The sequence below is a fragment of the Puma concolor genome, chromosome D1 (assembly GCF_028749965.1).
Source record: "Puma concolor isolate L17-30 chromosome D1, mPumCon1.1.hap2, whole genome shotgun sequence".
Classification (NCBI taxonomy): Eukaryota; Metazoa; Chordata; class Mammalia; order Carnivora; family Felidae; genus Puma; species Puma concolor.
In genome coordinates, this window is record NC_141676.1 from 2,875,847 (window position 1) to 2,902,771 (window position 26,925).

General features: G+C 57.8%; 1 protein-coding gene across 8 annotated transcripts in view; it reads left to right on the plus strand.

Moving 5' to 3' along the window:
• SHANK2 (SH3 and multiple ankyrin repeat domains 2) overlaps positions 1–26,925 on the plus strand; it is a 497,644-nt gene that overhangs the window by 458,618 nt on the left and 12,101 nt on the right. For 2 of the 8 annotated variants that reach the window (XM_086676616.1, XM_086676618.1), the window contains 5 exons: positions 10,471–10,606; positions 11,188–11,268; positions 19,870–20,000; positions 21,040–21,124; positions 23,376–25,785. In XM_086676616.1, coding sequence (XP_086532742.1) covers positions 10,471–10,606; positions 11,188–11,268; positions 19,870–20,000; positions 21,040–21,124; positions 23,376–25,785 — 2,843 coding nt within the window. Of the gene's footprint in view, positions 1–10,470; positions 10,607–11,187; positions 11,269–11,532; positions 11,558–12,721; positions 12,743–19,869; positions 20,001–21,039; positions 21,152–21,979; positions 22,001–23,375; positions 25,786–26,925 lie in introns of all 8 variants that reach the window. The other 6 variants (XM_086676620.1, XM_086676621.1, XM_086676622.1 and 3 more) reach the window with 6 other exon arrangements.

Here is a 26,925-nt window from a genome sequence, read left to right on the forward strand (position 1 = left end):
GTGGGTTTTTGTATGGACACAGGCTTTCCGCTTATCTGGGGTAAATATGAAGGTTTGCAAAGAATTTCTCCCAGTATATGGCTTCTTATTCTCTTGACAGTGTCTTTTTACAGACAGTGTCTTTTAGTGAAGTCCTCCTTACCACTTTTTTCTTTCGTGGTTGGTGCTTTTGATGTGATAAGGAGTTGTCACCAGGGGGCAGCTGGATGGCCCAGTTGGTTGAGCGTCTGGCTTTTCATTTCAGCTCAGGACACAATCTCATGGTTTGTGAGTTCGAGCCCTGCATCAGGCTCTGCACTGACAGTGCACAGCCTGCTTGGGAGTCTCTCTTTCCCTCTCTCTCTGCCCCTCCCCTGATTTTGTGCACACATGTTCTCTCTCTCTCTCTCTCTCTCTCTCTCAAAATAAATAAATACACTTTTTAAAAGAGTCCTCACCAGATGCAGGTCACACAGATACTCTCCTGGATTACCTTCTAGGAGTTTCACAGTTTTTTTGTCTCACATTCAGGTCGATGACCCATTAGGGTTCATTTTTTGTGAAATGGTGTAAGGTCTGGGTCTAGATTCATCTTGCAGCTGGATGTCTTGTTGTTCCAGTGGGACACAGAAAAGTCTGTCTCTTGTCCATTGCTCCCTCATCACAGATCAGGTGACTATTCTTGGTGGGGGGGGGGCAGTTTCCGGGTGCTCTCATGTTCAGCGGGTCTGTCTACTTGCTCACCAGTCCTTAATTGCTGTGGTTCAATAGTTAAGTCTTCAAGTCGAGTGCTGTCAGTCCTCCAACTCTGTTCTTCTCTTTCAATATTGTGTGGGCTCTTCTGTGCCTTGTCCCTCCATATACACTTGTCAGTGTTCACAGAATAACTGGCTGGGACAGAAATCAGCTCTTTAGGGGCCACTCGTAAATATGTGCTGCCTGCCAAGAAGCACTGTGCACCTGATGAAAGAATGACTCTCGCAGGTGAGGCAGCCGGGTGGGGACCGGCAGCTCCAGCAGCAACCGGGGTGTAGAACGCTCTCATGGGGTCTCTAGTCACAACGAGCGTGTTCTGGGGCCTCACCAGCCTCTTGGTGCCCTGAGAGGCCCGACTGGGGAGTCATCATCATCCCGCTGGTGACCCGTTCACTTTGCTCCCCTCTTTTGGCCGATTGCAGTTCTGGCCCACCTTAACCCCTCTTTGGACCCACAGTGGAAAGATGAAGCCACCTGGGACCTCAGGTGTCACTGGCCTTGAGGAGAAAGACCCGCTCCCCAGCACGGAGTCATTGAGGCCACATTCTTGTAGATGCAAAGTCCCCTCCAAACCCAGACCACCTTCCTTGACTCGCCTCGGTTGGCCATGAGGTGCCTTAAACATTCACTCCGCTTTTGAATATCTTCTTCTACAAAGCGGTATTCATTCCTGTCATTTTTTTTTTTTTTTTTTTTTTTTTTTTTTACATTTTGATGCATTTTGTGCCTCCTTAACTGACTCCATAAAATGTTTACACACCTTCTGAGACAGAAGGCACTGTTCTTCTGAGAAAGACGTTGCTGTCCTCTCGGAACCTGGTCATTTAGAGAAGACTCCAGCCTGCTCACAACATGGGAATCGGTGAAGTGTTTAAAAACTGTCACGAGTCCGTGATTCTCCAAGGGCGCAGTCAGGAGGAGGACGGTGTTCCCAGGGAGTGTCTGTCCCAGCAGAATTCCACTGAACTGTATTTTCACGATGACTTTCTTATTTCTGCCACCTTCTGGAATAAATTATTTTTCTGCTTTCTATGAAAGAAAAAGAATTTGTAAGAAACACAGAGCCCAAAACAAACATACTATGGAGAAAATGGAGGACACAGATCACACAGGGCGACTAGGATTTTGAAAAGTTATTATTAATGTGCTCGGTGAGATAAAAGGAGATACTGCATCCTCGATGTTAGAACAAAAATACTCTTTTTAAAAGGAACATTCGTAAGACAAAATCAGAGCTCTCGAATTTAAAACTACTCTAGCAGATATGAAAATTCTGACAGCTGGATTACAAGATAAAACAGACGGGAGTCTCTAAGAAAGAGAAGACATGGTAAATGGAAGAAGGAAGACAACTGAGTTGGAGGACCAGTCCAGAAGAAACAAGGTTGCCTTGAAGAGAAACAGAAAGGAAGAAAATGGCCAAGAAATGGTTGAAGGAAGCGTTCCACACCTAAAGGGCAAGAATGTCCCGGTGAAGAGGGCCCTACTTGAGAGGTGAGGACAGAGCCACACCATGGTGCGTCAACACATCTTGGTGAGCCTGGGGCAAAGAGGCCATCCTGCAGGGCTCTCCACCCTGTGGGCGGGGGCCACAGGGAGGGGACTCATGTTCCATGAACACAAGCGGTCACAGATCCCTCCAGAACAAACCTGGTCACCAGAGTAAATGAAGGAGAGCCTTCAAATTCCTGAAGGAAAATTATTTCCAAACTAGGGGCACCAGGCAGTGGCTCAGTCAGTTAAGCATCCGACTTCGGCCCAGGTCATGGTCTCACTGTTCGTGGTTTCAAGCCCCACATTAGGGTCTGTGCTGACAGTGCTTGGGATTCTGTCTCTCTGCCCTTCCCCCACTCTCTCTCTTTCAAATAAATAAACTGAAAAAGAAAAAAAAAAAAAGAAAGAAAGAAAATTATTTCCAAACTTGAACTGTATGGCCCTGTACCTCATCCAGTTTGGTGAGTGTTCCACACACGCCCGAAGGGAATGTGTGTTCTGTAGTTACTGATCCATAAATATCAGGTCAAGATGATTGTTCAGATCATCTAAGTCTCTGTTGATTTTCTTGCCCAACTGTCCTATCAATTTGAGAAAGGGGTATTCAGTGTCCTGCTGTATTTGTAGAATTGCCCATTTCTCTTTTATCCTGTCAAATTTTGCTTCAGTATATCGAGGCCCTGTGAGCAGGTGCATAAGTGTTTATGACTGTTACGTCCTCTTTATGAATAATCTCCTGTAGCATTCTGAACTATCCCTCTTTATTTCTGGTAATATTCTTTTCCTGAAGTCTATTTTTTATTTTTTTAAAGATTTTATTTTTAAGTAACCTCTATACCCAATGTGGGGCTTGAACTTACAAGCCTGAGATCAAGAGTCACACAGCTACCAACTGAGCCAGCCAGGCGCCCCTGAAGTCTATTTTTTTTAATACAGCTTTATTGAGATATAATTCATGTCCATAAAATTCAACCATTTAAGGCACCCAATCTGGTGGATTTTAGTATATTCACAGAAATTTGCAACCATGAGCACAGTCTAATTTTAGAACATTTTGTCACAGAAAGAGATCTCACACCCATCAACAGTCTTTCTCCACCCTCCACCCGCTTCTCTCTGCTGCTAGGAGTAATGCCACCATGAAATTTTGTGTGCAGGTATTTGTGCGAGCATGTCTTCAGTTCTCTTGGGAATACCCCTGGGCCTGGAGTTTCTGGGCCATCTCAAAGCTCTGTGTGTAACTTTTTGAGGGACTGCCAAACTGTTATTCAGAGTGGTTGAAGTCTCTTTTGTCTGATGTTGATATAGTGCTCAACCCACGGGAAACCTTCTTCCATTTGTTTGCTCTCTGACCTGCAGATTAGGTCTTTCTCCACAATCTATTTTTATAGTGTCTGCCTTTTTCTTTAAGTTTATTCATTTATTTTTGAGAGAGAGAGAGAGAGAGAGGGAAGGGGCAGAGAGCAAAGGAGAAAGAGAATCCCAAGCAGGCTCCACGCTATCAACACAGAGCCTGACGCAGGGCTCAAACTCACAAACTGTGAGATCATAACCTGAGCCAAGAGCAAGAGTTGGGTGCTTAACCAACTGAGCCACCAGGTGCCCCACTTTTTTTTAAGTTTATTTATTTTGAGAGAGGAGCAGAGACAGGGAGGTAGAGAGAAAATCCCAAGCAGGCTTTGCACTGTTGGTGCAGAGCTCAACACAAGGCTCAAACTTACAAACCCAGAGATCATGACCTGAGCTGAGATCAAGAGTCAGGTGCTTAAGCAAAGGGAGCCACTCAGGAGCCCCTATAGTATCTGCCTTTTAACTGGAGTTTTATCCCATTAACATTTAATGTAATTATTGGTGCTTTTCAATGTAGGTCCACCAGTTTAGTTGTTTCTGTTTCTCTTTTCTCTTTTCCTCTGTTCTCCCTTTTCTGCTTTTCTTGGATTATTTGACTATGTTTAGAACTCCATTTTAATGTATTGGCTTTTTGCTGTACTTTACATTCTTTTTAGTGCTGGGCTCTAGGATTACAGTGTATATCCTTAACTTTTCAGCCCACTTATAATCCATACTGCACAATTCACAGGAAATATAACGGCTCTGCAACCACGTAGGTGTGTCTCCCTCACTCCTGCCTTCATGTACTCTACAGGTGTCACATTTACTTACACTGTAAACCCCACAAAACGATATTCTTCTGCCTCAAACAGTCATGTCTATTTTTTAAATGAGAGGAAAAATAATATTTTCTATTTTACCATATCTGATATCCTCATGCCTCTAAGATCTAGTATCTGTATCCCCTCCAGCCTGAAGAACTTCCTTTCACGTTTTGCTTTTGTTTTTGTTTGTTGGAGTGCAGATTCGCTGGCAACAGATTCTCATGGTTTTCACTTACCTATAAATGTTTTATTTTGCCTTCGCTCTTTGAAGCTATTTTCACTGGGTATAGAATTCTAGGCTTCACAGTGTAAAGATGTTCCACAGTCTTGCCTCCAGAGTTTCTGATGTGAAGTCCACAGTCATTGAAATCATTGTTTTTCCATAAGTAATGTATCATTATTCTCTGGCCACTTTGAGATTTCCTCTTTTTACCTTTGACTTTCAGCAGATTGGCTATGATGTGCCCAGCAGAGATTTTCTTTATATTTATCCCATTTGGGATTCACGGAGTTTCTTAAATCTGTAAACTTATGTCCTTCACCTGACTGAGGAAGTTTTCAGCCATCATTTTTTTTTAAATTTTTTTTTAACGTTTATTTATTTTTGAGACAGAGAGAGACAGAGCATGAACAGGGGAGGGGCAGAGAGAGAGGGAGACACAGAATCTGAAACAGACTCCAGGCTCTGACCTGTCAGCACAGAGCCCGACGCGGGGCTCGAACTCATGGACCGCGAGATCATGACCTGAGCCGAAGTCGGACACTTAACCGACTGAGCCACCCAGGCGCCCCTCAGCCATCATTTTTTAAATTATTTTTTCTGACCCATTTTCTCTCCCTCTTCTGGGATTCCAATTTTCTCCCTTCTGGGACTCAAAATAGTAGATGTTTTGACATTGTCCTGCAAGTCCTTAAGATTCTGTTCACTTTTGGAAATCCTTTCTCCATCTTCATATTGGATAAATTCTTCAGATGTTTCTTCAACTTCACTCTTTGCTCTGCCATATCCATTTTGCTATTGAGCCCACCCAGTGCCTTTTTTAACTTACGATGTTGTATTTTTTAGTTTTAACATTTTCATTTTTTTTACATTTTTAAAAATTTCTTTGATGGTATTTCGTACCTTTCATGCGTTGTGAGTATATTTCCCTTTACCTAGTGGAGTATTGTTGTGATAGCTGCTTCAAAGTCCTTGCCTGAGAATTCCAACATCTTAGTCATGTCTGGGTTCATTAAGTAAATGTTCATTGTATCCTGAATATTGTAAATACTATGCTGTGACGGTCTGGATTCCATTAGATTCCTTGGATGAGCGTTGATGTTTGCATTTTTGCTGGTAATTACCGTGGCTAGTCTCCAACTACAAATATCTGGGAGGCAGTAGGAGTAGCTCAAATGTCAGGTCAGGCATATTAGCCTTATCTGCAAGCTGCGTTGAGTCAACCCAGTGCAGGCACAGTTTCATACCCTCTATCGGATATTTGGGAACAGTTTACACACGGAACATGGAGCTGCCATTCTCTGACTCTCTCTTTTCTGGGATGCCCCCCTCACTTTGGCAGCTGTGGCCACCCCCCAAGGTTCTGTCCTCTGACTTTTTAAGCCAGAAAGGTTGAAGTTTTCCATCAGGGCTTTGAGTGACCCGCATCACACTCTGTCCATGGCACAGCACTTCTGACTTTCCACTCCCATCCAAAATCCGCTTACCTTAGTTCACACTCGAGCTTTCAGGGAACTGCTTTTGTTTGTTTGGGTTTGGGGGTGGGGGAGTTGTTTTGCCGAGACTTTGTACATATTCCCTGCAGAGGAGTTGGTCTTAGGATATTTACTTTACCTTACCCTCCAACCTCAAATTTTGTACCCAAACTCCCAGTTAAGTGTGCAGTTAAAGTCATTTTCAAGTAAGCAATGTATCAAAAAAAAAAAAAAAAATCTCCCAAACTCCTTTTATTGGAAAGCAACTCGAGAATGTCCTTTACCAAAAATGAGGCTTTATACCAAGCAACAGCCAAAAATATATCCAGGGGGTCTGGGATTTGGGCGACCCAACACAAGAATGAATCAGAAGGAATCCAGGGGACAGAGGTAATGGGACACAGGCGTAGAAAACACCAAACCCACGTTGTGCAGAAAAGAGCTGAAGTCTTCAGGAGCAATTTCTTCAGCATAAACTTGACAAAATCCCCAACATATTTGAAGATTTTGAAAAGAGATTTACATAATTAGGAAGTGTTTGGATTGGAATTACTGTTAAGTACATGGGAAATTAAACCAATAAACAAACAACAGAAAATGATTTTACCCTGGGGAAGACATAATGTATGGGAAGACAAAGTCATCATAATATACTACATGGTTTAGCTATGAATAGATATTACACAGTCGTGATGTAAACCCTGAGTGTTGATCTAGTCAGAATTATGATACAACTGTAAGCTGAGGTTGAAGTCCTGGGGGATGAAAGAAAAGACCTGAATTCGTGGTTGTCAACGAATTCAGGCGACTCTGACCTCCCAGTGGACATTTGGCAATGTCTAGAAACATCTGCAGGTGCCACATTTAGGAGGAAGGGGATATTGCTGGCATCCAGGGATACTGCCCCACATCCTATCATGTACACCCACAACAAAGAATTAATTGGTCCACATTTGCAACTGTGCCACTGTTCAGAAACCCTGGGATAAGCCATCATTTTCCACATCAGTGTGTCAGCAGACCACATCTACAATGTAAACACTGGGGCGCCTGGGTGGCTCACTTGGCTAAACGTCCAACTTCGGCCCAGGTCATGATCTCCTGATTCGTGAGTTCGAGCTCCGTGTAGGGCTCTGTGCTAACAGCTCAGAGCCTGGAGCCTGCCTCAGATTCTGTGTCTCCCTCTCTCTCTGCACCTTCCCCGCTCATGCTCTCTTTCTCTCAAAAATAGACATTTAACATTTTTTTTAAATAAATGAATAAAATAGAATGGAAACATCAAGTAGCAACCACATAAGCATGTTCAGAGACTCAGGAATAAATTAGAAAGAGTGAGCTGAAGGCTTTGGGAGTGACAGGTGGGGCCTGGGTGACGTCCTCTGGGTTTTGTAACCGGCCCTACAGAACGCCGTCTCTTTAAAGCGCATGCAAGTGTGAATTTTGTGTTCTGAGTGACAATTCATGTGGAAGAAGAGAATGATTGAGGAGAGTACGAAAGTGTGCAAAGGCAGCCTGACTTCCTGTTCTTCACAGAAGCTCTCTGAACCCTGGTGGATGCTAGCCCTGGGTTCTTGCCCTCTGCCAGGATGTAGCCGTGGTTTGCTCCCTCCTTAGATGGCTCCACGTCTGCATGGAAGGACGATGCCTGGAGGGGCATGTTACTCTGCCCTGCAGTTAACTGGATCCATGGCTTGTAACCCGTGTCTTTCTTCTGCAAGGCAGTCATCCCAGGAGGCTCAGCATTGGAGTTAACCTTCTGTAAATGTGGCAGGCGCTCGAGGCCCACACCGCCCCCTGGCGGCAGCATGCCAGAATTGCAGGCCCAGGTGTTCTGAGGGACACGGGAACCCCGTGGAAGTTCAAGACGCCAAGCTGGACATCTGAGGATCAGGCAGCATTTCACCCACTCAGCCTCTGAGGCTCCTGTCCCCACCCAAGCAGCCCAGAGCACCTGTCGTACGGCCGGTAGCTGATTGTGATGTCCCACTGTGGGTTAAACTGAATTTTGAGTTTGTTTAAAGGCTGGGAAATTCTATGGGGGCACCTGGGTGGCTCAGTCAGTTAAGCATCCAGCTTCAGCTCAGGTCATGGTCTTTCAGTTCGTGGGTTCGAACCCGGTGTCAGGCTCTGTGCTGACAGCCTGCTTCGGATTCTGTGCCTTCCTCTCTCTCTGCTCCTCCCCTACTCATGCACTGTCTCTCTCGTTCTCTCTCTCTCTCTCTCTTGAAAATAAACATTAAAAAAAATACATTAAAGGCTGGGGAATTCTAAAATGTTTATTTATCTTGAGAGAGAGAGGGAGGCAGAGAGAGAATCCCAAGCAGGCTCCCTGCTCTCAGCACAGAGCCCAGAGCCCAGAGCCCGACGCGAGGCTCGAGTTCGCAAACCATGAGGTCACGACCTGGTCTGAAATCACGAGTCGGACACTTAACCCGCTGAGCCACAGGCGCCCCTGAAGGCTGGGAAACCCCGAAGTGCGGCTTTGCTCCTCCTCTTCCTCTCTTCCGTGGCCCCCATGCTGGGAAGGAGAATGCAGCCAAGGGGCCCGTCCTGCCTTTAGTCCTGGTCTGCGGCTTCCAAGCTGAACCTGCTGCCTCGCGCCTTTGCCCGCTCTTCTCGGAGGACGCTTACAGGCATCACAGCACAAGCCACGTGGCACCCCCGTGCCCTTGCTGGCCGAGCGCTCACCCGCACACCGGTGGCTGATCCACAAAAGCCCGGAGCCACGCAGCCCGCTGCTTCGACCTTGATATGTTTCTTGCTTTGGGAGAAGGACTCTATCCAAACGTATTTACTTTGCAAAGCAGGATGGGAATTTAAGATGGGCCGTTTGAGGCGGGGCCCGGGGCACTGCCGGCACCCATCGTCCTGCAGCGGGGCTCCCCAGCCTGTGCCCGGGCCCCCAGCCCCCACCCGGCCCAGGACCCTGCCTCCTGTTCCCTGGGCCTGTTTTCTCGGGTGACACTCGGCACACCTGGGGTTACACCCGTTCACCGACTCATGTGTGGCCAGCCCCCCACAAGAACGTCCACTCCGGAGGCAGGGACGGGCTGCCCGCCAGGATCACCCCTCACCACCTGACTTTTTGTGGGTGCCCTGAGCAAAGTGGTGAACGAGGCAGTGAGTGCACAAGTCACTTCTCTGGTGTGTGGCGAGGAGAGAGGGAGAGGAGGGGCGTCAGCCGCGGTCCCGGGGCTTGCGTCCGTGTCTTTCTCGGGGCCGCAGAGACCGCGGGACCGCTGCCGCGTGTCTCCCCGAACACGAGTTCCCCTGTCTGGTGCTCCGAGGCCAGGAGGAGTGTACCTGTCGTCGGTGTGGGGACCCCAGTGCCCGGGTGTGAGGAGTCATCAGGCCTGTTAACTTCTCTGTTCGAGGCTCCCTTGCCCTTGATGGGTTTATAGGGAATCCCCAGCAGGAGAAAGTACCACAAAATGGGGACAGCGATGGCAGGGATGGGCGGGGCCTCGGGGGCTTCCCACCTGTTCTTTGCAGTGGGGGGAGGGGGCTTTTCTTTCTTGGAGGACGGCGCACAGGGCGATCTCGGGTTCACTCCCTTGCCCCTCGGTGCCCGGTGCTCACCCTGGGAGCTGTGGGGATGGCAGGTGCCCACGCCCCTCCCAGAGGGGTCCAGTTCAGTGAGCGTGAGGGGCAACGCCGGGCCAGAGACGTGGAGCCCCAATGCCCGAGAACCCCCCAAACTCCGGGAGGTGCAGAGTGCCCTCGGTGTCAGAGTTCAAGGCCCAGCCCCGGCTCTGCCTGCCGATGCCGTGGGGACAGACAGATGTGAAGGGGGAGGCGGGGGCCAGGAGCTCGGCGAACACCCGAGTGGCCGCGGTGGAGGCATCCTCCGGTGTCACTGGATGGGCAGGGCGGCGGACCTGTGGCCCTTAGCACCTCGTCCGCCAAGTTTCTGTGCCTTTTGCAGCGTCCCGGGCAGGAGCGGGGGAGGGAGGGAGCACCTGAAGGAAATGAGCCGTTTCAGTGGATGTGTGTTCCCCAAATCTGTGAAAAGCAATTAGTGTTTCCTCTTAAGTGTGACAATGGAAAGCTGTAGGGCCACAGCCTGGGACCCTGGAAATCTGTCTGGCTTTTCGCGCGTCACTGGTGGCCAAGAAATTCCTCCCGGGTTCAATGAGAATCAGCCCCGGCCGCCTGGCAGCTGGAAACGGCCCTGCACAGAGTGACAGGCACCCCCTCCACCACCAGGCCACAGTTAGCTGGCCTGCGGCCACCACAGAGCACCCCCTGGCCCCCCCAGAGCACTTGTGGTTCCAGAAGCCACCACGGTTTCCCTCTGTCCGTCTGCTGACCGGGCGGGGGACGGGGGGCAGGGGGCACTGTTCCCTTCCTCCCGCGCGGGCCCCTCACCCACAGCCCCTGTCTCCCGCAGGTGAACAAGGAGAACGTCGTGAAGGTCGGCCACCGGCAGGTGGTGAACATGATCCGCCAGGGAGGGAACCACCTCGTCCTCAAGGTGGTCACGGTGACCAGGAATCTCGACCCGGACGACACCGCCAGGAAGAAAGGTGCCCGCCCCGCCCCGCCCCCCTGCACCGCCCCCCACATCTCCTGCCCGGGGGGAGCGGCCCCCCCGAGAGGAGGAAAAGAAGCCAGACAGGGAGGTGAAGAGAGGACTCAGGAGCTCGGGCCTCAGGCAAGGCTGTGCTCAGCAGCCCTGGGTCCGGGGGGCACAGGCACACGTGTGAGGCCCGGGTCCTCGCTGTGACAGGGTGGGGGGCGGGGGGCGGCCGGCCAGGGGCTACAAGGCTGCCGGAACCACCAGGTCCGTTAGTCACCGCAGGCACGCGGCGGAAAGAGGGCCGGACTGGCTCCCCTCTGCGCGTTTCTGCTCCCTTGGGGAGGGCAGGGGTGCCAAGTGCCAGGTGTGCCTGGGGGGCTCAGTACAGAGCGCAGGGGCCCCCGCACAGGGCCTGTCCTGGTCCCAACCCCTCGCGGCCCGAGCGGAAGCTCAGCGGGTGACACGGCTGCTTCCCCACCTTGGGGGCTTGGGGCCGCCGGCCCCCAGGTTGTTCTGGAAGCCGGGTGGGGGCAGGGGCACATCAGGGCCAGGCTCTCACACCCGTGTCTCTCCCGCCTGCCCCTCAAGCCCCCCCGCCTCCCAAGCGCGCCCCGACCACGGCCCTCACCCTGCGCTCCAAGTCCATGACCTCGGAGCTGGAGGAGCTCGGTAAGAGTCGCCCGTCTGGCCCGCCCGGCCCCCCGCTGCCGCCACCCCCGGGACCTGTCCACGCTGCCTCAGCCCGTGCATGGCCCTGTGCCCGCTTGCTTGTCCCGTCCCCTGCCCCTGAACCCCTGGAACGGCATCAGGAGCCCTGCTTGCGGGCGGCTCCCACGCTGGCATGTCCGTGGGAGTCCTGCTGGCTTTGGGGGTGGTTGCTAGTCTTGCCTTTTGCTGTTTTCGGCTCGTCTAACATTGTTTTGTTTTGAATTTTTGGGCCTCTCACTAGTGGATAAAGGTAAGCCGCCCCACGGTGTCCCCCAAACAGCTCCCCTGCTGTCTCGGGCGCACCCCACCCCCCAAATCCACCTCACCACCCCCGCGTGCTGGACGCAGACCAGAAAGCTCCATCCCTGGGGTTTGGTGTAGATGGTGGTGGGGCCAGCAGGCCTGGAAGGGTGCGCACCAGGGGTAGGGGGCTCCTAGAATCTTCTAAAAGGTCTGAAAGGCACAGGAGAGCTCGAGCCACTGGCCCTATCAGAGAGACAGGGAAGGGTGTTCAGAGCAGCAAGGGCCCCAGGTCCAGGGCAGTGCTGGCTACTGAGAGGGAAGATTCTAGAGCTGGCGCGGGCCACCCGGATGCTGGCTAAATGTTGTGCTGGGACGTCACCCATGGGGCCCAGGGACACGCTTGGTAGGAGGCTGGCTCTTCCACACAGAAGTGGCGAGAGGGCCGATGTGCTTGCTCTGCGGAGAGCGTGGAGAGGGGCTGGCCGGGTGATGAAGGGCCAGCGTCTGGGCGCCCCGTGCAGCGCGGAAACCGGCCCTGAGCCCGGGACCCGCCCATCAGGCACAGCTGGCTCAGTGGGGGGAGTCTGAACTCCCCCCCGTCGGCGTTTAACTTGACGTCACTCCCACCTGACCCCAGCCTCCCGGGGAGACCTTCTGGACCCTCCCGGAACCCGTAGTTCCTCACGAGCCCCTTTTCTCCCAGCCACGTCCTGTCCGCCCGAACAAGGCTCTCCAGGAGAGCCCTGACTGTCCCCATGCACCTGGCGTGGCACCCGGTGGGGATGACCACAGAATTGCTGCACATCCTTTAAAACTGGGCAGCACGTGCTACACCGGCCCCTCCCCTGGGCCTTGGCGTCTCTCCCCCGTCTCTCCCCCGTGCGGGGACTCCGTGTTCCCCTTGTCACCCCGTGCCGCTTTGGCACAGTGCTGCGGGGACAGTGTCTCACCCGTGGCCAGGAAGCAGGTTTAGCAGCCGGTCATGTTGGAAGGGGAAGGTCACCCCATCACCAGGTTCCTGGGAGAGCCATAAACCCAGCCGTCTAGACACCCCACCCTTCCGCGTGTGGCCCGCGTGCGCCTCCGGTCAGCATTAGGTTTCCGGGCCCCCTAGCCAGGCCCCGGGGGAGCGCTGCCGTCATGGACTCACCCTCCCCTTTCTGTTTGCAAGCCTCCATCCGGAAGAAGAAGGGTAAGGGGCCAGCCCAGTGTCTGTTCCCAGCCCCTGCCCGCATACCCTATGGAAGAGACCCCCTCTGTGGCTGTCGGCGTGGCGTCTACACCGCCGTACTCTTGCGCTGTCTCCTCCCTGTGCCGGGGCCTACGGAGGGGCCCAGCTCCAGACCGCGTCCTGTCTCAGTCTGTCCCGTCTGCTTTGCTTTTCCCAGTGTGGTTCCTCTCTCACCCCCGACGTGTTGTGCGTCTCCCCCAGAGCTGTGTCCTCATCGTCATGACCATGAGGCCCGTGGGACCCTCAGGCTGTCACAGCTGGGCCCGCCCTACCCGCCGGCAGCCTCGAAGTTGCGTCCGGTCCACGGCCACACGCAGCAGGCAGCCGGGGTGCAGGCCGGCAGGGCCCCGACGCGGGGCGAGGGGCTGGTCCCCTGACTGCTAGCTGCCTGGGCCTTGGGGGCAGGGGCAGCATCCTCGAGCTCACAGAAAGCCCCTGGCTCTCACGCTCTCTGCCTGCGGGATAGCCGTCCTTAAGCTTGCGGGGACCCGGGAGCCGACTGGCACGGGGTGGGGGACGGTTTGCAGTGCTGTGAATAGCAGAGACACACGCGCCACGAGAGCCCCAACAACAGAGCCCCAGAACGATGCGGGCTCCTCCTTCAGCAGCATCCATATTTTGGGGTGTTTCTCACCTGACTGCTGGAGACAACGATCCCAATAGAAAGAAGCACAATAAACTCAAAACTCCTTCTGGGGGTCTGGGGGAGCGCGGCGTGGGCCCCATCACGGGAGCCTAGGCGCTGGCGCGGAGGCACAACGCGGTATTCTGAACACTGAAGTCGGGAGGTGGGTCTCAGAATCCATCAGCCGGTATCTGGGGGGGCCAGGACCGTGGGTCCTAGAGCATCAAGTCAGAGCACCTGCTCCTCCTCCCCGGCCTCCACCCGCCACCCCCAGGACCGCCCAGAAATTTTCCTGGGATTCCATGTCTCCCTGAAGTCCCCTTCAACCCAAGGCCAACACCCTGCTGCCCCAGGGACGACCCCTCTGTCTGCCACACCATCCTGAATAAGGCACCCCGGCGTGGGCTCCCAGGACTTCACTGCCGTAACAGAGCTGGCCGAGAAGGTCCCTTGTCAAGGGGGCGCCTCCAGCAGCCACCCTGGACCGTGTGAAAAGACAGGAGTCACAATCCTTGTGGCCAGCACGGGCACAGGAGACAGGGAGTCCTGGAGGGTGGAGATCCACCTGGCTTTGAACAGCAGAGAAAACTGGAGGCAATTTGAGACCAAATGCCCCTCCCCCACATTTCCTGACCCCAGCTGGTGCGGGAGACAGTGTGCACGCAAGACCCCAAAGTTGCCCCGTGGCCGTGGTCCACCCAGCTCCTGTGTGAGCAGTCCACGGGGCTGGGGAGATTGTGGGGTGCAGTGTGGCGCTCCAGCGGCCCACACTCACTGCGCAGTGAGGTAGTGGACAGTCCGGCCTCACAGAGCTTGGAGCATCGGACGCTGGTGGGCATGCAGAGAATGCTTCTGGCACACTGCCCCTGCCAGTCTCTTCCGGGGGACCGGTCTAAGCTCAGAACCTGCCAGTCTCTTCTAAGGGACCGGTCTAACCTCAGAACCTGCAGTCTCTTCCAGGGGACCGGTCTAAGCTCGGAACCTGCCAGTCTCTTCTAGGGGACCGGTCTAACCTCAGAACCTGCCAGTCTCTTCCGGGGGACCGGTCTAAGCTCGGAACCTGCCAGTCTCTTCTACGGGACCGGTCTAACCTCAGAACCTGCCATCTCTTCCGGGGGACCGGTCTAAGCTCAGAACCTGCCAGTCTCTTCTAGGGGACCAGTCTAACCTCAGAACCTGCCGTCTCTTCCGGGGGACCGGTCTAACCTCAGAAGTATTCCCCATGCTCCAGGGCCATGTGCAACAGGGGGAAAACAGGCTTTTACAACATACTGGTTGAATAGCATCCCCCCAAAAACCCACGTCCGGCTAGAACCTGAGAAAGGGACCTTATTTGGAAATAGGGCCTTTGCAAATGTGAGCCTGTTGAGGCTGCACTGTATCGGGGTGGACCCAGAGCCAATGATCATGACCTCACAAGAGAGGAAGAGATTCAGACACACGCAGAGGAGGGCACAGAGGCAGAGTTTGGAGGGACGCGGCCACAGCCCAGGAATGAACGCTTGGAGCCCCGGAACCTGGAAGAGGCAGGAAGGATCCTCCCCGGGAGCCTCCAGGAGGAGAAACATCCTACTGACACCTTGATTTGGGAATTCTGGCTTCCAGACTGACGGAGAACAAACTTCTTTTGTTCTGAACTGTTTGTGGTGGTTCTAGAAAACTGTCACACCAGTGAGATGGCCCCCAGCCCTGGCTCCCCCAGGCGACCCCAGTGCTGCCTGCACCCACAGGCCTGACCCTTGGAAGGTGTGAGATGCATCAGGGCCATCAGACCGGGAACAGCTCAAAGACCCCTCCCCGCGCCTCACGGCCTCCCGGGAAGACTAAGCCAGAAGTGGGCCAGCCGGCCACAGCCACTGCCTCCCCCGGGGCTGGAGCGTGGCCTCTGGTGCCATCGGTGTTTGCGTTTCCCTCATGCAAAGGAGATCCCACCGAGGTCTGGCTCGTGGAACGTGGGTTCCTGCCTTGGGAGGGCTCAGGGCGCACTGGCTGAAGCCTGCCAGTGGCCAAGGGTGAGCTCCTGGGCTGGGGGGGTTGGGGGGTGAGGGCTTGTGACGCTCTGGCTGTCCCTGCTCTGGTTCCCCGGGGGACCTAACCGCTCTTGCCAAATATGCCACCTCCCCTCCTATAACACGCTGCCCCCTCGCCAGGAAGCGGGCAGTTTATGGACGGGAGCATCACCCCAGTCCGTACGTTTGCTTAGAAAATGACAGCACGTGGCTGCTTCTAGAGGCTTCTCCTCAACTCCCTGCTAGGTGATTTTTAAGATGCGTCTGCGGGATTGTTCTCAGCCGCAGAGCACTTCATTTTAGGGCTGCAGGGGGCTGCGTTCGCTAATCCTCTTTATCCCCGAGCAGAGACCCAAACCCAGGCTCTTTTAAATGAAGCACAATAACCTGGAGACTCTAACAATGAGAAGTAGGACTCCAGCCTCACAGCTTTTCCTAAAAGCCTTCATGTTCTGGTAAACAGACCCTCAGAGGCGGGCGCAAGGCAGGAGGAGCCCCAGGTCTCCCATGCGGAAGCCACGGGCTGTCCGTGCTCCCATCTGAATCACACAAACCACACTTAATGGCTGTCACTGAAAGCAATCGTTCCCAGCCGTAACCCCCACAACCCAAGAACTCTGGTGTTCTGGTTCAAAAGAACATTTGGCTGGAGGTGGAAAGGCCAAGATTTAAAACAAGGACAAGGACAAGGAGGGGCGCCTGGGGGGCCCCGTCGGTTAAGCGTCCAACTTCAGCTCAGGTCACGATCTCGAGGTTCATGAGTCCGAGCCCTGCGTCGAGCCTGGAGCCTGCTTCGGATTCTGTGTCTCCCTCTCTCTGCCCCTCCCTCACTCATACTGTCTCCAAGATAAATGAACATTTAAAAAACTTTTTTTTAATAATAAATAAAACAAGGACGAGGACATCCACTCAAGGTGGCCACGACTCCAAGGCACACACTTCTGGGCACCCCCAGACCCGCCCCTCTCAGCACGGGGCGACTGGTGTGGACAGCGCCCTGACTTCTCAGCCGGCTGGAGCGGGCAGACCATCCCGATGCCCACCGCCCTTCAGGGCTCGGGACCCCTGGCCCAGGGTGGGGTGGGGATGCGGAGGCCGGCAGACCCCGGCGCGAGGCCCAGCTCCCACCCACCGGCTCGCCTGGTCACGGGTTTTTAGCCGCGTGACCTTCAACATCGCAGATCGGGACCGTTCCCCTCCCCAACGGCCAGAAAGGAGAGGAGGTGCTTAGGACTGCCACCAGGGACCACTGCTCCCGACACGGGGTCTTTGCCTCACCTGTGCCCGCCCATGACTGAAGGTGTATTTTTGGGGTGTCTGCCACGTGCCCTGGGGCTCCAAGATCACAGAGGGCTCCCTGCTTATTCTGGCTCGTGAAGAGAGCCCAGGTGGTACTCGGATACCGGGCAGCAGCCCCTCGGCCTGCTGGGAAATTAGAGTGAACCGCCCATCCGCTTGGAGGAAGGGGGTTAAAACCAAAGAAACGGCTCGAAACAGGAGACTGTCGAAGGTGCTGCTGGTTAGCTCTGCGTCACAGGAGAGCATCCTGCCCTGGGGCCCCCGCCCCGTACGGTGCCTCCCACGGGATGAGTGTTGGCCTCCAGTCGCTCTTTCTGTGGCTCGGTGGCACCCCCTCCACGTCCCGGAGGCCCGGCAGAGCCCCACTGAGTGGCATGCCCTGCGACCAAGGCCGGACCTGGAAAGACGGCCTGAGCCCGAGGACGGGCCCCCAGCCCCAAGGACACCCGACTCCCCGCAGCTCAAGCTGAAACGAGCCGACAGCCAGCACCAGGGGCCCAGCTTCCAGGGACAGGCCACGAAGACCAAGGAGGCCAGCCAAGCGCCACCTGAGCACGTCCGTGAGGGGACCCCGCGCCACAGTCAAGCCGAGCGAGGCCCGGCCGGAGGGGCAGGGTAGGGGTCCGGCACAGAAACAGGTTAAACCCCAGCCACCGAAGGAATCCCGGCCCAGATCGGAGGTGGGACGGCTCCCCAGAGGAAGCAGCTTTCCGGGACCGTGGGGTGTGCACAGCACAGCGGCAGGGACAGGGACAGGGACCCGGCAAAGGGAAGGAGCGGCAGCTGGTGGCCGGGTGGGGGTGAGTGGCGCCTCCCGGGGCCCTAAGCACGGCTGAGGACAGGACAGCTCCGTGGGCCGTGAGGAGGAAGGCGGGCTGGGGACACGGTGACCGTGGCTGCGAGTGGCCCAGAGACAGAGGTGTCTCTGACCGACTCCCTAAGGGGCTGATGCTCCCTAGCACGCATGACGAGGAGGACGTGCCCTTGCCCGACCAGTCCGGACCTCAGGGCAGGACACAGGGAGGGAGTGGGTCTTCTCTTCACGAGGGAGAGACGTGAATGCGCATGCCGGGGGGAAGGGCCTTCTCAATGCCGCTTGGCCAGAACCCTCTGCGCCCGGGGCTCCCGGGCAGGTAAACTGGGACAGGGTCCAGGCCAGGGGGCAGGTATTTCCCAGACGGTGAGGGTTTTGGCTTTGCAGGCCACGGGCTCTCTGTGGCACATTCTCCTTCCCCTCCTTTTAACAGCCTCTTAAAAATGTAATCTCAGGGGCGCCTGGGTGACTGAGTCGGTTAGGCATCTGACTTTGGCTCAGGTCACGATGTCACGGTCTGTGGGTTCGAGCCCCGCGTCGGGCTCTGTGCCGACAGCTCGGAGCCTGGAGCCTGCTTCGGATTCCGTGTCTCCCTCTCTCTCTGACCCTAACCCAACCCACTCGCATTCTGTCTCTGTCTCTCTCAAAAATAAACATTAGGGGCGCCTGGGTGGCGCAGTCGGTTAAGCGTCCGACTTCAGCCAGGTCACGATCTCACGGTCCGTGAGTTCGAGCCCCGCGTCGGGCTCTGGGCTGATGGCTCGGAGCCTGGAGCCTGTTTCCGATTCTGTGTCTCCCTCTCTCTCTGCCCCTCCCCCGTTCATGCTCTGTCTCTCTCTGTCCCAAAAATAAATAAATGTTGAAAAAAAAAATTAAAAAAAAAAAATAAATAAAAAAAATAAACATTAAAAAAACCAAAAACGTAATCGCCGCACGCAGGGGGAGTGTCTGCCTGCTGGCAGTCAGGATCTGGCCCAAGGGCCCTAGTTTGCTCACCCCCAGTCCGGGACACAGGTCTGGACCCGGGAGTCTTGTGAGCGGTTAGTCACAGATGTCAGAGGCCCACCTGCTGGGTGGTCTGTGAGGCTGGGGCGGCCCTGGTGGCTGCTTGCCTGCCTGGCCCCCCGTCCCTCCCCCACCCCACACACCTCCTCCCTTTTGCAGCTCCTCTATGGGGACCCTGGTGTGGGTGGCTCTGGGGGGGCTTTTCCAGGGGACCAGCTCCTCTTGGGAAGCCCCTGTTGTTCCAAGTGGCTGTCCTGCCCGGTGGGAACGAACAGACGCCCCAAGCCTCACGCCCTGGCCTGACAGCTCTGGGTCTGGGCGAGACTCCAGGGGCCTGGGAGTCTCTTCGTGACAGCGGGCACTTCGAGGGGCGTCGCCAGACCCCAGAATGGATCGGGGTTGCTAGGAGAAGGCCTTGGGCTTGTGGACGGAATGTCCACGCGACCACACTTCCAGGCCCGCGCGTCCTGGGGGATGGGGGGCAAGGACGGTGCCGGGCCTCACGAGGCCCAAAATGGGATATTCCCATCAGGCACCGCCTCACACTGGCTTTGTGCCAACTGGGCCGTAGTCTTTCCGGGAGGGCGGGCCCCAAGGCCCCGCGGGGTCTCAGACATCCTACAGATGAAGCGAGGGCGTGTGGGCGATCCTAGGCCCCGCTGGAGTTTTCACGTTTTCCAAAGTTGTAATGATGTTTTACACTTAAATAGTAAAAAGTTTTTAATCTGTAAGAATTACACATCACTAACCCTTGACTCTCTTTTTCACCAAGAAGTAAGAATGTTGTGCTGTTGGGAAATTGGGTGTCCCCCACGCAGCACGGGCTTGGCGGCTGGGAATCCCGACGGCCACCTGACTGTGCCCGCCACCTCTAGCCCCGGGCGCGAGGGCCTTACAGCCCGGCAGCCGCAACCTGTGGCAAAGCACCTACGTATGCCTCTGAGCTTTTAAAGAGGAAACGATCCCAAACCCTGGTTTAGTTGGCGCGGCCAAGAGTACGTCCAGCAGCGAAAACAAAGCGGCTCCGGTGAAGACTTGGCTTTCAGGGAGTTGCAGGCCTCGGGGGCCGAGGCTGTGTCACTGAGAGTCTTGTCCGCGTGCGCCTGCCCGGGGTGAGGGCTTGGGAATGGACTTGGCGTCGCTGCGAGTGCATGTGGCAGAGACGCATGCGTGACCCACACCGCGGTGACGAGCGCCCGCTTGCATGGTTTGGAGGCCGGAGCAGTTGAGTGGCTGTTCACGTGCGGAGGGCACCTTGTCAGAAGCCAGCCCCCCGTGGTGTTTCAGGGGCTCCGGTCACTGACGCCCCGTTCCCACCGTCATGTTCACGTTGCAGATAAGCCCGACGAGATTGTCCCAGCCTCCAAGCCATCCCGCACTGCTGATAACGTGGCCGTGGAGTCCAGGGTAGCCACCATCAAGCAGCGGCCCACCAGCCGGTGCTTCCCATCCGTCTCCGACATGAACGTGAGTGGCCGTGCCCCGGGGAGGCGGGCGGGCCGTCCCTGCAGTGACAGCTCACACCTACGGTAACACCTGGAAATGTCGCCCGTTGCACAGGCCAGCCTGGTGTAATGCACGTTAGAACAGACCCACCTGCTGGTGTGGGACCCCCATCCCCGCCAGAACCCTGGGGCTGGGGCGGGGGGGGGGGGTGGTAATCCCACAAGCTCTGGGCCGCCCCACTGCGGGGTCAGCCCCCAGCCCCAGCCCCGTCTCCCCATCCTCACTGCCCGCCTTGTTTGTGGCCTCTCACCACATCTTAAGCCCCATGTGGCCCAGACGCTGTCTGGCCCGGCCTCGGGCCCCAGGCAGACGGTGCTCTAGGAAGACAGCCTGGGGCCCTGAGCACAGGATGCCAACGAGCTGACGCTCACGTTTCCACCGGGCTCAGCCGCCTCCGGTGCCGCCGACCGGGGGGCGGCCAGCAAGCCCAGCGTTAGAGACGAGGAAGCGGCGGGTTGGGCGGCGGCTGCACGGGGAATCCGTTTCCCAAGTGCACGAGGGAAGCTAAGCTCCCCTGGGGCCAGCCCACCTGCCGCAGGTCCGTGCCGGCGCCACTGGCCTCGGGGCTCCAGGGCAGTCCTTGCGTTTGCTCACCCACCCCCCCTACCTGGCTCACCCTGTCCCGTGCCGTGAGTCGGTGTTCCTGACCCATCCTGTGGAGGAGGGAACCGGAGACTCCTGCACTGCCCACCCGCTGTGTGCGCTTTCCTACCGAGCGTCTGCCGGTAGACGTGTCGGCCAGTCCACGGCTCCACGGGGCACCCTGGCATTTAGAGGCCAGGAGCCGCGGGGGGTGGGGAGTGCCCAGCAAGAGCCTCTTCCGGCTCCCTGAGGCTGGTATGTCTTGCCGGCCTCGGCTGGACACGGCTTGCTCCTGGGGGGGCAGCACGGGAAGCCGTGTGACAGGTGGGCACAGGTGCTTCCGTGTCACCCTCCGGGCCCGGATGCCCTGGGTGGGGCTGGTCGGGGCTCGTCTCACTCCGGGGTCTCTGGTTTGCAGTCCGTGTACGAACGACAGGGGATCGCCGTCATGACGCCCACTGTTCCTGGGAGCCCGAAAGGCCCGTTTCTGGGCCTCCCCCGAGGTACGATGCGAAGGCAGAAATCAATAGGTAAGAAGCATGGCCTCCACCCACAGAGGTTGCCCCCTGGCTCTCAGAGAAGCCCTCAGAGTCCCCCAGGCAGAGCTGCCCCCTGGGGCCCACCCACCGGGGGGCCCTTTAGACCCCCACACAGACTCAAACTTTTCTACCTGCTGGAAACGACATCCAGCCTCGCGGGCCGAGCGGGCCGTGCTAATGCCAGCGGGGTGACAGGGCACGCGCCAGGAGGGAGGCGGAGGGTGGCCCAGGGCAGCCTAGGAAGCCCCCCCACCACTGCCCTGCGGGGACCAGAGTGGCAGGTGGAGGTGGTCGCCCGCTCAACGCGATCCCCACGTCCCCCGAACCGCCCGGTCCCTGCCACGTTTCAAGCGGGTGAGCTCAGCGGACACACTTCTAAGGGTGGTTGGGCCACGTTCTAGCACGCCGACAAACTCAATGTACTGCGTGTCGTGGAAAGCCGCGTGCCTTCTTGTTAATGCCCCAGCGATACCTACGGGCACTTCCGGGCATGGCGAACGTGACCCTGCCGGACAGCCCCCTGTGCGATAACCCGACGCTGTCTGTACCCTGTAAAGCCTCAGAGGAGCTGGGCCACTGCCGGACCCGGCTGGACCCGGCGGCCCCAGGCCGGCCCTCGGGGACGCTGCGGGTGATTTCTGGAAGCGCCTCCTGTTATTGGAGGCCTGGCTCCTCGGTCACTAGCGTGAGGTGGCTCCCAGTCCGCTGCTCCTCAAACCCGCCCTCCCCAAGAGCTCAGGGCCACCGCCGAGTAGCGTAGACGCCACTTTGTGCGCTGGCTCTGTTACTGCTTAATAACAATTCATTTCCTCCTGTCAGACAGCAGAATCTTTCTATCAGGTTAGTGAACCTTACGCTTCCGAATCTGTAATCTGAATGTAACCCCTATACTTACTCCTTAAGGCGTATTCTTAAATTACGACTCCTTGGGAAAGTTGTCGGGCGACCCACGTGTTAGCGACTGGTCGAGAAGGCCTTTTAGAAATCCGTCTGTTCGATGCCAAAACGCCCTCCCACAGGAGTACGTTAAATTGGGAATACCCTTATCGAACGGAGATTTTCATTGGAATAAGTTACCGTAGTTTGTCCTACAAGTTTTTTGATTTGAAGTAATCCATTTTGTTACCTCCTTGAGCAACCCGCATGCCCCCCCCCCCCCCCCCCCCACCGAGTGAGACCCCAGTGCCTCCCATCTGTCGGTGTCTGTGTCTGTGTCTCGCTTCCGTCTCCTCGAGTGCATTCTGTTGATGTTTCGATACCTCGGACCGTTGGAAAGAGGGTCTGGAAAGCCTGGCCCAGCCGGCCCACACACAGAACTGGGGCCATCGCCATGCCGGGCCCCTCAGCACTTTCACACCCAACATCATCCGCTGCTTCGTCAGGTGGGGTCCTGCCTATGACGTGACCTGACTTTGTGCCGAGTCAGCTGAATGTCGACCCCACTTAATCGTGATGCTGGGAAACCCCCCGGCCCAGAGGGTCTTAGGCGGGACCCGGACGGGCTCCTGGGGCCAGTGGCCCAGGGTCTGCTCAGGAAGCTGCTCCTGGCTTGGGCTAAGGAGGAGTCTGGGCTCCCACCCCCCGTGGCCGTGTGTCCCTGATGGCCCGGGAGCACCAATACCCTCAAGCCCTTGGGTGGCCCAGAGAAGTCAGGCAACAAAACGGGTCCCTGTCACGGGGGTGAGGCCGGCTCTATCGTCCCTCGGCCGCAGCACCAGCCACGGCACGTCAGTCGATGCGGTGGCACCCTCCCCCTCATCCCCCACGGGCAGCGTGCCGGTGTCGGCCCCCAGACCCCACGCCCCGGGCCCGGGCCAGGCCCGAAAGGACAGATGCGTCCCGATCCAGCCCAGTCCCGACGCTCGCCCGCACACACGTGCGTGCACACATGCGGCTGGCCGCCCCGGGTGCCCCGCCGCGGCCCCACGCGTCGCTCACACCTCTGCTCCGGGCACCACAAGTGGAACATCTCAACAGCACGCACTCAGTGCCTCCCAGTGCCTTTCCCCTTTTTCCTTTCTTTCCTTTTCCCTTTCTTTTCCTTGCGGGGGGCTCGGACGGGCCCCGTAAGCTCCTGGCGTTGTGGCCTGTGCTGTGCTCTGTGAACAAGTGCTCCACTGTGAGTGTGCAAGACGTAGGGCAGCGCACCGGCCTAGGGGCTTGGTGGGGGGCTGCCGTCACGGTCTAAAGCGGAGTCTGCCTTCTCCTTTTGCAGGAATAACGGAGGAAGAGCGTCAGTTTCTGGCCCCTCCGATGCTGAAGTTCACCAGAAGCCTGTCCATGCCCGACACCTCGGAGGACATCCCTCCCCCGCCGCAGTCCGTGCCCCCGTCCCCGCCGCCCCCTTCCCCCACCGCCTACAACTGCCCCAAGTCCCCGACCCCGAGAGTCTACGGGACCATCAAGCCGGCGTTCAATCAGAACGCCGCCGCCAAGGTGCCCCCCGCGGCCCGCTCGGACACGGTGGCCACGGTGATGAGGGACAAGGGCTTGTACTACAGGAGAGAGCTGGACCGCTACTCCCTGGACTCCGAGGACCTCTACAGCCGCAGCGCCGCCGCCCAGGCCAACTTCCGCAGCAAGCGGGGCCAGATGCCCGAAAACCCGTACTCGGAGGTGGGCAGGGTGGCGAGCAAGGCCGTGTACGTGCCCGCCAAGCCCGCCCGGCGGAAGGGCATGCTGGTGAAGCAGTCCAACGTGGAGGACAGCCCCGAGAAGACGTGCTCCATTCCGATCCCCACCATCATCGTGAAGGAGCCCTCCACCAGCAGCAGCGGGAAGAGCAGCCAGGGCAGCAGCACCGAGATCGAGCCCCAGGCCTCCGAGCAGCCGGGCCAGCTGCGGCCTGACGACAGCCTGACCGTCAGCAGCCCCTTCGCCGCCGCCATCGCCGGGGCCGTCCGCGACCGGGAGAAGCGGCTGGAGGCCAGGAGGAACTCCCCGGCCTTCCTGTCCACGGACCTGGGGGACGAGGACGTGGGTCTGGGGCCGCCTGCCCCCCGCGTGCGCTCCTCCAACTTCCCCGAGGAGGCCGACTTCGGCGAGGAGGGTGGCGCCGAGCCGCTGTCGCTGCCCGCGCCGGGGGCGGCGCCCAGGGAGCCCGAGAACCATTTCGCGGGCGGAGGCGAGGCCGCAGCTCAGGGGGAGGCCGGGAGGCCGCTCAATTCCACATCCAAAGCCAAGGGCCCCGACGGCGGCCCCGCAGTGCCCCCCAAGGGCGGCAGCGCGGCCGGCCCCGAGAACTACGTCCACCCGCTCACGGGGCGGCTGTTGGACCCCAGCTCCCCGCTGGCCCTGGCGCTCTCTGCAAGGGACCGAGCCATGAAGGAGTCGCAGCAAGGCTCCAAGGGGGAGGCCCCCAAGGCCGACCTCCACAAACCTCTCTACATCGATACCAAAATGCGGCCCAGCGTGGAAGCAGGCTTCCCTCCCGTCACCAGGCAGAACACACGGGGGCCCCTGAGGCGGCAGGAGACGGAGAACAAGTACGAGACCGAGCTGGGCAAGGACCGGAAGGGCGAGGACAAGAAGAACATGCTCATCAACATCGTGGACACGTCCCAGCAGAGGTCGGCCGGCCTGCTGATGGTCCACACCGTGGACGCCACCAAGACCGACCGCCTGCTGGAGGAAGAGGAAGAGAAGGCCGACGCGGAGGCCAAGCCAGACAGCCCGCTGTCCGAGGTGCCAGAAGGCGCTCCCGAAACCGAAGGTGCTTTACAGATCTCCGCCAGCCCCGAGCCCGCCGCCGCCGCGCCCGGCAGGACCATCGTGGCGGCGGGCTCCGTGGAAGAGGCGGTGATCTTGCCATTCCGCATCCCTCCTCCCCCTCTGGCATCCGTGGATTTGGACGAGGATTTTATTTTTACAGAGCCATTGCCTCCCCCCCTGGAATTTGCAAATAGTTTTGATATCCCCGATGACCGCATCGCTTCCGTCCCCGCCCTCACGGACTTGGTCAAGCAGAAGAAACACGACGCCTCCCAGCCCCCTCCGTTGAACCCCAGCCAGCCGGCCAACTGTGCGGACGGTAAGAAGCCGGCCGGCCTCTCCAACTGCCTGCCCGCCTCGTTCCTGCCACCCCCCGAGAACTTTGACGCCGTGACGGACTCTGGGATCGAGGAGGTGGACAGCCGGAGCAGCAGCGACCACCACCTCGAGACGACCAGCACCGTGTCCACGGTGTCCAGCATGTCCACGCTGTCATCCGAGGGCGGGGACAACGTGGACACCTGCACGGTCTATGCGGACGGGCAGGCGTTTACGGTGGACAAGCCCCCGGTGCCTCCGAAGCCAAAAGTCAAGCCCATCATTCCCAAAAGCAACGCGCTCTACCAGGACGCGCTGGTGGAAGAAGACGTGGACAGCTTCGTCATCCCTCCCCCGGCGCCCCCGCCCCCGCCGGGCAGCGCCCAGCCTGGGGCCGCGAAGGTGACGCCGCCGAGGACCTCCAAGCTGTGGGGTGACGTCTCGGAGGTCAGAAGCCCAATTCGCTCGGGCCCGAAGGCAAACGTGATCAGCGAATTGAACTCAATCCTACAGCAAATGAACCGAGAGAAATCGGCCAAGCCGGGGGAAGCACTGGATTCGCCCACGGGCACCAAGCCCGCCAGCCTCGCTCCCAGGTAAGTCCCACAGTCGGCTTAGACAGAGACTGCCCCCTGCCGGCCTTCCCATCCCGCCCAGTCAGTGCTGGCCAGGAAGTGCCCTTGGGGAGCAGCCGGAGCGGACACGCGCGGGCCACGCCTGTCACACAACGCTTGCGTCCCTTTCCCCTCCTGTCCTGGACGCCGGCACAGCCGAGTGCGGACCGCATCCACGCTGGCAGGACGTGGCTCTCCCGCGTAAAGACCTGTGATGGAAGGCGGCCGGCCACGGCAGACCATCCCTGCCCTGGCTTCCAAAGAGGAGCACTGCTCCCTGTGGTTCTGTCCTCCAGACCCTTGCCGGGACCCCCACCCCTCCCCCCGCCCCGTAAGGCCATTCTGGAGCCTCGCAGAAGCCAAAACGGGTGAGCTCCACCAAGCCGGTGGCGGGGGAGTAACCGTGCCCATGGAGGGCGAGCGGGTCGGGGCGCGCACACGTGCGCGTGTGTGGTGAAGCGTGCACGGATCCTTCTCGCCTCCTTCCGTCGCCGACCGGCCGGAGGGCTGGGGAGGTGCCAGGCTGTGGCTTCACTAGTCAACTCGGAGGGAAATGGCAGCCCCCGGCCGGCAGGCGTCACGGAAGGAGGCGGCCGGTTGCCCACGGGGTAGCCAGTCACAGTCTGACGCAGAGTTCGAGGTGCTGCCGTCGCGGCTGGGGGTAGAATGTGAGGGGCCACTTGTGAGGCTCTGCCCAGGCACGCCACGCCCTAGAGCGGGCCGCTGGCTCTCTGCCTGGAGCCTCTGCCCAGACCCTGGGGGTGCCGGGCGCTCCCCCCGCTGTCCCGGGAGCCCGTTGTTTGCTGGCCTCCGCTGACGTCCGCGCCTAGGTGTTGACGCTTTGACTAACCCGTCTTCTCCGTACTCCCGTTGGACAGGCGCTTGACTCACACGTCTTGGGCCGTTAACCAGCAACACCACACCGTGGTCGGGCCTGCACGTGCGGGCCAAGAGCCACGGTTTCCCCAGCTGTCTTTCCGTATGGACGTAAATCAACTTCTCACGTGGCTCGCGTTACACCCGGGAGAAACACCGATTGGCCGGCCGTGGTAGAAAGAAGCAGCACGGTAACACGCTGTCTTTGCATAGAGAATCCACCACCAACTGTGAGGTTCAAACAGT